We start from the raw sequence: 12,302 nt of genomic DNA, 5'->3' as shown, positions 1-12,302 counted from the left end.
AAGAGCGTGAACAACATCCCATAGAAGAGAGAGCGGATTGCACGGTGGGAGGAACTGCAGTAGCCTTGGGCCCACCAGATCAAAAGTTTGTATGGAACGATAACTGTGGCACTGAACATGCACAGCCACGTACAGAAGACGACTGGGAACTTTCCAAAAACAAAGACCAAGAGATCAAATCCTAGGACCAGCCTAGAAAGCACAAGGAAACAGACAATATTCAGTGTCCATTGTTTCACCAGAAATACTTCTACACCACTAAGCGGGTACAAAATGCAGCGCTTACAGATCCTAGTCGTCTGGCAGTCACAGAAGTGACTGTGGCCATTTGCAGCTCACAAACAGAGGGCTGCCTAAGGTAGATTTAAATGGCCACCCATACGCACACCAGAGAAGAGATGAAGGACTCAGGCCGTCGGTGCTGTAACGCACAGCTTACCTTCAAATCCCCCAGGGCTTAAGCACGTCTTTAAGATCAGCATGTGCTTTAAGAGTACACTCAAGCTCATCCCTGCTAAGAACAAGCACATGACTAAACAACCCACTTCTGAACCAGGGTCCTAAAGAGCTTTTGGGGAGCACTCTCAGGACATCACCACTATCACATTAAGAATCAGCTCTTCCCAGGAGTTTAACACCTGAAGAGGCTTTTTCCCCACCATAGAGGTTGGAGGTATTTTAACATCCTGTACTTAAACCTAATTCAATTCTATTTTGTGAAACCTGTAGGCATGCCACACGGATTCAGCTCAGAAGTCACCCAAGAAGCTTAGGGTCATGAGACGGTCAGTCCAAATAAGTGCAAGTGGTGTGCCCCAGCTACTGTAGTTCACTCATCAAGCTTCAAACATAAGAACAAGACCGAAAGGATCTTCAGCCTTACTGGCTACCAGTCACCAGAGCTTACTCCTACGCATAAGCAACTCTTCTAAACCAAGGTCAGAGGAGAAGGTAGCACAGAGTACACAAACACCATTTCTTTGTTCTCATGTGGAGGTTCGATTGCAAACTGGATACAAATTATCTGATCTAGCTGAGAACACAGCAATGTTTTCTTTAATCATTCCAGTAATCAGAGAATCCAGCCCTATTAGCTGATTTTAGAGGTAAATAACTATTCTCCTCTAGTGTCCATACACTATTACAGAAGGATCAGCTAAACAATATTCAACAGTTCATGATCTTATTCTAACACCTAGATAAGAGGGACAACGATTATAATCAAAGTTCAGCTCTAGTTTTGTACACTGAAGATTAGATAATCAGCAAGATAGATAAACGTGTAATCCTACTTGTGTACATGGGCTACAGCTTGCCAGAAAGATGCTATTTAAAGCCACAAGCAAGTGTGAGGAAAGCAGTCTTTCACAACTTCGTTCAGACCTGGCCACCTGCAAAGCACAACCTTAACAGAGGCTGTGCCAATATCCTTGAGATCTGTCCCCCAGAGGAAACAAGTTCTGTTCTAATTGAAGCACAAGTACAGTGTTCCAGCACTGTCATTTTAAACAGAGGAAAAACTGCTGGAGTATTTCAGGTTTTTCTAACCACAGTCCCACGTCAAGCACAGCATGCACCTGAAAGCTACCATTTCATTAAAGATGTTCAGCTGAAGAGGTCCACATTCAGTGATGACCCCCCTCTTTTGCCAGCCTTGTGATGAACTAAGCACATGAGGCTGAACTGTGCTGGCCCCAGTTCTCACAGGATACACCACTCTGAAGGATTTTCCTAAAGTCTAGCTATCCAATTTGAAATGACCATATCCCCTCAGTAGGAATTCCACCACATATTTAAAGTATGTCAAGTTGAAAACGCATCTTCCAACAACATCCCAAGGAAGGATTCCCCCTTCTTTCTGCATCATTCTACAGTTTCATGTACCTCTGGTGCTTTGGAAGCGAGCATTTCCCAGCCCTGATCCCCATCTTTCTAAAGCATTCTTACCTTCCTTCGTCAATGAAGTCTACTAAAAGCGTGCTGAGGATGAAGACAATGAGAAGAGCGATGAACATGTGGTAGATCGTCCTGATGTGACTCACTTCAAACAACTCACTAAGGGAGAGATTCAAACACTGTCAGACCATTTGCATAGCACAGCACACCTCCAGTATGACAGCTTTCACAGTCAGGTGACATCACTGCCACCCCAACGCAAGAAACTGAAGTTAAGGTACAATCTGGGTGCCAGTCTACACAGACGCTTCCATGGTTTATCCTCAGAAAGAATAATTAGCCATTGTCTCAGTGGTGCTGAGAGGTCTGTAATTAAGGTTTACATTCAGGGAAGCCTGAGAGCTGTAGTAGAGAAGTTTTAGAAAGAAACAGAGATACTTACACAGATTAGTCCACAGAGGTTTGAACATAACACCAGGGTGGTGGTGGGGAGAGTAAGTCAAAGCAAAGACTAGCTGGTTTGTATTCACAGGCGTTTTCAGTCAATTTAATAGAAAACATGAAGTTAAGTTACTCACTCTAAGAGGGACCTTCTGGCAGTAAAGATCTTCCCGTGTTCAGGAGGGGCCCTCAAGGTCCTGGAAACAAAGAGGAGGACATTTGAGGCAAGAAAGGAAATAAGGCTTCCAGGAACCATAACCTTGTTATAAGGAACAGCTTAAAACTGACGTACTTGGCTTTGTGCAATTCCTTCTCTGAGCAGGAAGCTGGGAAGAGGGAGCCTGAAGATGAGGAATCCAGCAGTGCTGATTTTGCCACCAAACTGTTCACAAACTCCGTGAAGTGACTGTCCACTTCCTTCATGAAAGCTGGCTTCAGTTGCTGATAGAGTAAAAATAGAGCAGAAAGTTGTTTAACTCTCTGGATTCATTTTCATAAAATATTTATATTCCTTTTTATCCCAGAGCAGGTCAGAGCAAGGCATCGAGAAAACTGCTGGAGCTGGAGTCACCTTCAACAAGATCAGGGGCTTATCCTGGCCTCTTTGCACACCTCAGACCAGAGGACTTCAAATCATCTTTTTTTTTTTTTTCTTTTCAGATGCAACACAGACAAGCAAAGTAAACATGCTGATCTTCATATATACATCTGGAGCAACAGGTTTTTCACACGTTTTATGGTGCCAAGAAGGCTGAGCTAAACTTAATACGCAAGCCCCAGGAAACATTTATTTTTATCCAGAATTACATCCTTAGCATACAAAACAAGTACAAACAAGATTTACTTTTTAGCCCATCTAGTGCTCTGGAGGGAAAAGTGGACCTTTTCACACTTGTGGCTAAGCAATCACCACTGATGTTCTCACGAGTTAATGAAGAGGCAATTTCAGTGATGTGACTGCAGGAAGAAGGACCAAATTTTCCTTTCCACAGCTACCACCATTTGGATGGAAACTTTCACGTACCACTGAACTCACAGAACGCACAGAGAATTTTCACTAAAGCAGCAAAACAGGGTAACGTTCAGAATTAAGAGAGAGACAAAAGCAAGACAAGTTCAAGAATTCGGGGCATCAGATATCCCAGTTGAACCTCCTACACCCCCTTTTCTTCAGACAGCTTTACGCAGGTTACCCTCTCTACTACAGCCAGTTGTGACAAAGCTGCACCATCGTTAGCCTGTACATAGCCGCCTTCTCTCATTTCATTAGATAAAGGCAACTTCTGAAGTGCCTGCTTTACTAGAGACCTTGACTTCTACGGGTGCGTGAAAAAACATAGATAAGCATCCCCCATTTAACATCTTTTTGGGAAAATGCACTGATACAGCGCAAAAAAAAAAGGTGATAATCAGCTGTGGGTAAAGCACAGGCTACCCTGGTCAAAGACTGCTTGCTTCACCCAGCAGAGGTCCTTTGCTAGAAAGGAAACCATTGCTTAACCCTCCCAATAGTAAGTTGTCCAGACAAGGACTACAATTCTTCTTCAAAAGCAGACTGTAAAATACTATGTGTTTTCATATCCCTTTTGTCTGCCCCGAAGAACAGAATGTGGAAACCATTCCTGTACTTTCCCGTCTGCAACGTACTTGGATCTGCTCTTCAGTCTCATAACGTGAGATCTGACCTCCTACATCCCAGGCAGAGATTTTAGAATTAAATGCATTTATAGGAAACTCAGTGGTGAAGTATTCAAAGTTACTTATTCCTGCAGCAAGTACTACGCTGAGCTCTGGATAGCTTTTTGTTGCAGTGTAACAAAAATGCAGAGAGGATTCTGAGATTTGCATGGTGGCATTAAGTGTTATGACAAGAAAAACACGGGCCAAATGAGCTCCCTCAAGGAAAGAAAAAGAAAACAGGCATTCACTGTACCTCAGTGAGAACTTTGGGATCTAAAGATCCTACGACCTCTGGCACTTCAGAGGACAGTAATTTATAAGACTTCTGAGAATTCAGTTCCATAACGTCACGTTCTCAGACACCAAATGGTTTTCATAATACGAGTGATGAAGCGCGGCTGAAAGCTATACCCCGAGTTCCTGAACCATATGCCTTTGAGAACGCTCTGCCAGGTAGCCATCATCTTCAGCACAGGAGACAGGCAACATTCAAGAAATTACTTTAAATCTAATTGCATATTGTGTTCTGATTTTTTTTATGCAAGTGTCTACTAGCAACATTTGCCTGACCATCTTTTTTGCCTGGGATTTTTCAAGCGTGCCTCCAGATTCAAGGTCCAAATCTTCCTACATGATAACTACATATTATTTCATCTAGTGTTCCTACTGATCAGCTGCTTAAGAAACACGTAGGTTTCCCCAATCACCTTCAGAATTCCCAACTGTTACCTACTTTCTAATCTTTATGACTGAAAAGTAACAAAACCAAGAAATCCATTTTCAAGGAGGGAAAGAAAGAGCCTGGAAGTTGTGCACAAAACTGGTGCTTCCTCAAAAAGGCCTTTGTGACACTTGAGCTCCTTTGTTAGTAGACGTTTATGCTTCCATGCCTAACTACTATGGCTAAATAAAGCTGAAGTAGCATTTCTTTTGCCAAGAAGGAACTCCTTCTCTAAGGAGAGAAGGAAAAGCCGTAACTGAAACAGGATCTGTTTGTCCTAAGCTGCAGCAGTGACAGCTCTGCCTCTTTCCACACCTATGTTTTAAGAAGCCTGTTTCCACCAATGGACACTTGCCATCCCCAAAATATCCTTCATTTTCCAAGCATGCTTGGATTGATTTTACACAGCTGATCACCAAAAAAATAAGCTAAAATGCCCTTTCTAGAAGCAAAACTAGTGGGCTAGAAAATATTAGTAATGTATTCTTACAAAAGTCAACTGTCTAATGTAAGCCGAGCAAGCAAGTTGAATTCTCTGGCAGGAAATACAAGACAATCTGAAGTGAGACCACATAAAACCAGGAGACTCCAAAGTCAAGACACATCAGAACTCTATGTTACTCCTATTTCATAGTGGTCAGGCCCAGAGGGATCTCTTGAAACAGAAGCTGCAGTAGGAGGAGCAGCAGATTAACATTTAAGTAAATAAAAACATTTTTCTCCTATTTGGCAGTTGCCAGTATAAACAAGCTTCCCCAGCACTTAATGAAACAGAAGCTCTTAGGAGCCGGCTGCTCTTAGATACTACTTTTCTGGGAGGCAGAGAAGAGGATTGTGTCTGCAAGAGACGTGGAGTTGTTCCTCTAAAAACAGGAGAAAACAAACCCCAAACCATGGAGTATTTTGGAACTACAACCTGAAAGAGAAGACACCTCCTGTGCTCTCTGTGCTTCTCCTGTGCTCTCTAGCAGAGCCTGCTTTCACAGCATGCATGCACATATCCCTACCAAGAAAGTCCAACAAAAACTCCTGCCTCTCTTAGAGCACTCAAATTTCCATGCCAAACAAAGCACTATTCACTCCTACCAAAGCCCTTTTTATTTTTTCAAAGTCACTCCCTTTTTTTCAGCCCCATCTCCTCTCAACAGGAATTTAACTGAAATTATTTCCTTAAGCTACCCTTTCCCTTCAGTTAGCACTCTGCTGAGATTGCCTCCTCCTAATAAAACCCTCCAGGGCTGATATCAACATATGCAAGTGTTTGGATTGGAAGAGCAAGGCATGAGTTGTCATTAGATTAAATAAAACACAACCACAGTATAGACCCTACGGTAACTGTAGTACTGTACAACAAACCTGCACAGCATATTGTACTATATTATCAATGATTACTGCTGCCATTCAAAGGGCAATTCCCACAGCAACTGTTTGTGCTCAAAAAAAACAAGTGCATTCCACCCAGTCACCAAAGAAATTCAGCTTGAGAACGCACCTCTCACCAGCCTTTACTATGACAGGGCACCAGTCTCGTAGCTTCCCCAGTGGAAAGCACTTAACCAAGACTTTCCTAGACTGTTCTTGAAGTCTCAGACGTGGACCTGAGCAGATCCACTCACCTGTCACCATTAAGTTTCAAACCTAAGTAAGTTCGACTCATTACAAAACCAGAAAGTGGGGCAAATATGAAAAAAATGCTATGCCAGCCATGAGCTGGCAATAACTGATGAAAAGTCAGAGAAAGTTGGGGGAAGTAGCTCTGTAGCTTAGAGAAAGTTCCAAGCTTCCCAGTATTTCACTCATTCTAACAGATTTTGTAATTTCAGTCACTGAAACATGACAAGCCCCAGTCCTGAGCAAGTGACAGAACACGCCATTCTCAATGCAGTTTAGGATGAGCGAAGGTCTAGATTTTCAGACTGGACTGCAGATGCACAAAGGCATCACCTAGTATCTACAAACACCATTCAAATCAGGAGTTGTCAGTGACCAGCCCTTTTCAAAAGTCAAGCATCTGTCTAGACCTTGGATACCTATCACCTAAAACTGCAGCTGAAGCCTTTGTTCAGTGGTTCACACAACAGAAGGGCCAGACCTTCCAGGAATGCTCAGGAATTTTGCAGATGGAAGTTTTTACTTAGCCTTGTAGGTATTATTGCAGCTTTGAGGCATGTTGAACAAATTTGTGAGCTGCTTAACACAGGGTTTGAAAGCTGAAGGCCCCATGTTTTGGGAGAAACTTCAGTAACTAAAGCGCCACTGCTGGTTTCCTTCAGCTCTTTTTGTGAATAAGAAGCCACCTTGCCTACAAACTAGCATGTCTCAAAGCTGGTGGCCAGAAAAAGATTTAGAAACAAGAGACATTCCTGAAGAAAGAAACCCAAGATCAAGTTGTCCCCTTGCAACCAGCTAGTGTTCCTGGGAAGCTGGAACTTACGGAGCTACATGTGCTCCAGAGTTAAAGCTTTCGGAGCTACATGTGCTCCAGAGTTAAAGCTTTCTGGTGCAAGTAGCTGATGCTGACAGAGCAATCGGCAGCGGCTGTTGTGTCTGCAGAGAAAAGACATGGAGCTTGCTCTGTCATGTCCTCAGTAAGAGTCAGGGAAGACAACGTATGATATACAATTCAGAGCTGACTGTCCTTCCAATGTGCTGAATTTCAGGAGCTTCAGCACAAAAAGCAGTATACCCTTTGCAGAAGACATTTAAATAGACTTCTGTTATACCTGCTACAAATTACACACTGCCTATAAAGGCAGAAAAGACTTAAGCAGGAGAACATCTCCAAGGTGCATTTCTCTGTCTTCTATGTATCACTCCCTAATATTCATAGGCACAATTAGATGACTTCATCTTTACCATTGAATTCTCTCCAATAAAGTGAAGCAAGAGTGCAGGGTGACTTGCCCCAAGGAACATACGTGCTACAAAACAATGGGTAAAGGGGAGGGTGCAGTTCATTGTGAGCCAATTTCATTTAACTTGGGCATAAATCACCTTTAACACAAGGTAAAACAATGGCAGCTCACACAGCTGCAGATGATCTTGGAAACACCTAGTGCCGCCCTCTTTGAGGCTATTGCTCACTGACTAGAAGAGCAGGACCAAGGCTCAGGAGGGTCATTTCCACAGCCCAGGCAACAGCAGCTGTGGGGCACAAGCTACACAGTACCCTTCATTCAGCAGAAAGCAGGACACAGGGCATTTTAAAGACTAATATGCAAAAGCAGGCTAGCTGATAATCACACTGCCAAAAGTCAGCGGTGAGGAAAGTTTGGGTTTATTTACAGGCCTCAAAGTTCATTCTTATCTTTGGACTTCAGCCTGCTGGGGTCGAGTAAGACAGAACTGCATTTGATAATACCACGTCCCTTGTGCAAAGTCAGAAGAGAGGAGGAGGAGAGAAAAAGGGCTGTATAAAAGTCACTGCATTCAAGCTTTGACTGGAGTGGGATATTCAGGTTCCAACAGCTCTCCAAAAGACATTCAGGGCCAGTTATCCCGCTCCTCCCCACAAAGGAGCATTAAAGTGTATTTACCTCGGCTTCTGCTATTAGCTGCATTTTCCTTGTTCTCACATGGTCGACATCAACCCAGCCTAAGGAAAGAAGGCAAAAGTTTAACCGCTTTTTCAGTGACGTGAGCTACACACCAGAAAACACAGAAAGCACAACATACAGTAGTTCAGTCACCAATCTTTCATTATCCATTCGTTTTTCAGACTTCTAATAAGGTCCCAGTAAATTCAAATCTAAGCTGCAGGAAATTCATAAGCTGTGACAAAGTATTTTAAACAGCCATTTAGGATCACCGCACTATAAGGCGGTAAACAGCTGATAATAGGCTACATTTGACAGCTTTATTTTCCATTAGCAGCTCTGCAAATCCTCCCAAGGTCCCTAAACATATTCAGCCTTGAAGCAGCAATTAGAACAACACTTAGAAGGTCATATGCAAGCGTGCTGATCTTTCATCAAAGCTTTATCTTACACACAGTGAACTAGACAGAAGGTTAGGTTACCCCGAGTTCTCTACATTGCCCGATAGACAAGGCAATCAAGTCATGACTATCTGTAAAATGAAGTAACCACCTCTGAAGACAGGCTAAACAACAAGTTGGAAGGTTATTCTGTGTTCAAACCTGGCTACTCACACTCCTGTGTTCCTCGGTATGCTTCAGCAGACAGTCAGATCTCGCCATGCCATGAACATCATCTGACTTTTGTCATTACTGATACCATTAGCTCATATGTAAAGCCTCACGTACCACCTTTCTTTGGCATAAAGAACTATACACATCTGAGGTGCCTCTATGTCAAGCGGAACGTACACAGATCAGGCATTTCAGGCTAGTTGAGTTTGAAGATAAGGTCTGTCTGCAGTGGTTGTAAAGTGCTGGCACGGCAGCTGGTGTTTCACTTCTCCAATAAGAGCAACAGCACAGAAGATAAGTTACTGAAAACAGACTGTCTTGCACATGAAGGAAAAGCAAGGTTAAAGCAGCAATATTACTCCTCTAAAATATTAGTCAGGGTGACAAGGTAGCAGCAGACCTTGCCTTGTGCTTGTCCTTTGGCAACCAAAGCTACAACAGTTCACCATGCAGCCTCCTTGTCTTGTCCTCCTTGTCTTGTCCTCCTTGTATGTGTGGAGCCCACGCACACAAAATGCAGTGTGGTGTTTTAACGGAAGCAAGTGCTACTTGAGACACACAGTGGTCTGAAGGAGCCCCTATGAGTAACCAGCTGCAAGAAGTTTAGACAAACCTGTGTAAGAGATTACTCCAATACTGGAGAAAAAGTTTGTTTCATGTAATTCATTTTCAGTGAAGCTATGCTCAGCTGTCAGCATTAATTTCCCCCCTGCCTCAATCAAGCAGGAAGATCCTTTTTTGTCTATGAAAACTGCTACAGACTTATGAACAGAGCAGCAACAATGGCTTATTATTCAGCAGCCTTGCGATGCTACAACAAAGAAGGGCACTGCTTAACACCATGAGTTTTTGGCTGCGTGCAAAGACCATTTTTACAAAAAACAGAATTCCTGGTTGCTAAGCATCTCACCTCCAAGACAAAAAAAAAAAAAAATTATCTCAGCATTTAAGCTCATCATGCTGTTACATTAGCTGAACAGCAGCGGTTTGGAGAATAGCTCGAGAGAAGAGTGCAAGATACCATTATGGAGTCTCTTGTCCCACTCAGCTTGCGTCCTTTGATGATCTCAAATGGATCCCCCTCCCACAATAAATTAAAAAAATAAAATAAAGGCAAGTTGTGCCACAAGTTGCAGAACTATACCCCCTTCATATCACTTCGATGGCTCTACTTCCTCACTGCACCACTCCACAGCTGTATTCACAGATCCTCCCTTCATTACCAGTATGCTAAGAACCACCTCGTGCTTATCCGCGAAGCAAGCAGTTGAGCTTAAACACAGCTAACCCTTTCCTGTAGAAAGGTGAGAATTTGCGTCCCTTACCCAGCTGCCAGTCTGGAAGGCTATCAAGTTTGCTTGAAGCAGTCCTACACGGCCAAAGAGGACAGGACTCATGAGACTTAAGGGATTGCACTACTTCCTATGTTAAGGCAAACTAAAAATAAATAGCCACTGCTTTGACCATGTATTTCCTGTCAGATTTGCATTTGAAGCCTCAGTTACTATAATTACCTGGAAGTGACTTTCTTTGGAAAGAAAACACCTTTTTGACTTACAAGGCCTTAGGGATGGATATAGTTTTACAGACACCTAATGTACAGCTTTAATGGTTGTACAGGAAACGAGGCCAGCCTCTGACCTGCTGACATTGCAGTTGTTAAATCGTACACGGTGTCCTTCCCACCACTTTATTCACCCACGCACCAGTGTATGTTTACAGACTAGACAGGAAGCAGCATCTTTTAAAAGCTTTAAAATCGAGATCTCTGTGTCTTTAGCACAGGCATCTCACATAACAAAGTAAAACCACCTGTAAGTTTGTTGCTTGTTTTCCAGAACAAAGTCTCCTGTGGAAGGAAACCCATCCCAAAACAACTCGAATTTCTGCTGTGTTGCATCGCTCCATAAACCCAAGCTGCATCACAAGGCAGATACCAGAGAACATGTAGTGTCATCATCTTCTTGCATCATTTCTCTTCTGTTGTGCAAGCTGCTACTTATGCTACGCGAGGTCATTCCAGAAGAGAACCATCACATGGTTTTGAGTCTAAAAGGCATTGTGCACTGCTGGGAAGTCTAAATCTTTATTTTCCTTTGACACTGAAAATGAAGACTGGAGCCCCCTCTGTCACTTTGGCATTGCAGCATCATTACAAAAGCGGACCCAAGGCTGTACAGACACGCAAGCACACCTTAGCATTTTAAACAAGATGAAATACGCCTTAAGAAAACAGGAAATATATCAAAAGTCATAAGGAAGAAAACCTTCCTTGAAGACTAGAATGAAACAGTAGCAAACTCCACAGGAGACTGAAGCAGGCTTTGCTTTGAAACAGCTTTGCTCACAGGAAGTTCTCACTTAATCGGAGTTGTGTTCCCATCAGCAAAAAAACTTGATAAGATCTTCAGCTGATTACTTGTCTTGGGCTTGTAGAAACTGATCCTTGTAGGATGCAACACCTCCACACAGCCCAAATGCCAAGCATTGGTTCAAAAGCCAGAAGCAAAAAAAAAAGAGCAATTTAAATGTAAGTTTTGTTTCCATAGGAGATCAGGCTAATAAAAGATCACCTGATGACTGAGAAAGCTTCTTTTTGTTGAAAACTTGCGCAAGCTAAGTTTCACAAGAGATTTACAAACTACCTTTCTTAGAGGCTCTCACTGTCCCTTGTTTCACCTACTCTTAGACACTTTACAGGGAAGTGACATTTGAGATGACTCGAGACATGTCCTGTCTGTCCATGAGGCCTGTTAGTGCTGCAGCCTGGGATCCAACAAATCCAGCTGCTGCCTAAGACACTAGCCCGCACTCTGCTAAGCAAACTCACAAAAATTAACTGTGCTAAAAAGCGTTCATTTTATCTAACCGCTGCCATCTGCAATTACCACTAAGGGCACAAGTGGGAATAAGTCACTTGAGTAATGCCGCTGCTTGTGTGCAGCGTTACAGTTCCAGCCCGTAGTGACTTCACCAGCCAGAGAAGCTGCCTGCAGCCCAGCATTCTGAGCCACTGCCGCCCAAATTGTTCCAGCACTGTGGCAATAAGCTTGTTATGGAGCAGTTAGAACAACCCAGGGAGACTACCCTTATCTAAATCCTTGCACAGCATTTGAGGCAAAAATGCCTCCTCACAGAAAAGCTAGGAAAAGCACACAATCTCCAGCTTATTGCCACATGTACTTAAAAAAAAAAAACCCAAATGCTTCCCAGAATGGAGCACTCTGGTTGCAGCTCAGAAGTACTTGCTGCTAATGCTGTCAGGATCTGCTTAGCTTCAGGATCTTTACAGAAAGTCACAGATACAAACTGCACCTGATACTGTCCTTCTCTGAAAGGGTTTACAAATATTGTCTTTATAATTTCTTTATCAGACAACTCACCACTCAAGAGATTAAAGCGACATAGGCAGAA

General features: G+C 43.0%; 1 protein-coding gene across 1 annotated transcript in view; it reads right to left on the bottom strand.

Moving 5' to 3' along the window:
- The window catches only part of SOAT1 (sterol O-acyltransferase 1), a 24,135-nt gene that overhangs the window by 7,676 nt on the left and 4,157 nt on the right, over positions 1 to 12,302 (bottom strand). Inside the window, exons 2-6 of the mRNA XM_010144534.1 lie at positions 8,275 to 8,333; positions 2,630 to 2,778; positions 2,475 to 2,534; positions 1,948 to 2,055; positions 9 to 192 (exon numbers count right to left, since the gene is read on the bottom strand). Of these exons, the coding sequence (XP_010142836.1) occupies positions 9 to 192; positions 1,948 to 2,055; positions 2,475 to 2,534; positions 2,630 to 2,778; positions 8,275 to 8,333 (560 nt within the window). The remainder of the gene's footprint in view (positions 1 to 8; positions 193 to 1,947; positions 2,056 to 2,474; positions 2,535 to 2,629; positions 2,779 to 8,274; positions 8,334 to 12,302) is intronic.

The sequence above is a fragment of the Buceros rhinoceros genome, unplaced genomic scaffold (assembly GCF_000710305.1).
Source record: "Buceros rhinoceros silvestris isolate BGI_N320 unplaced genomic scaffold, ASM71030v1 scaffold11761, whole genome shotgun sequence".
Taxonomy (NCBI): Eukaryota; Metazoa; Chordata; class Aves; order Bucerotiformes; family Bucerotidae; genus Buceros; species Buceros rhinoceros.
This window is presented reverse-complemented; position numbering and strand designations above follow the sequence as displayed.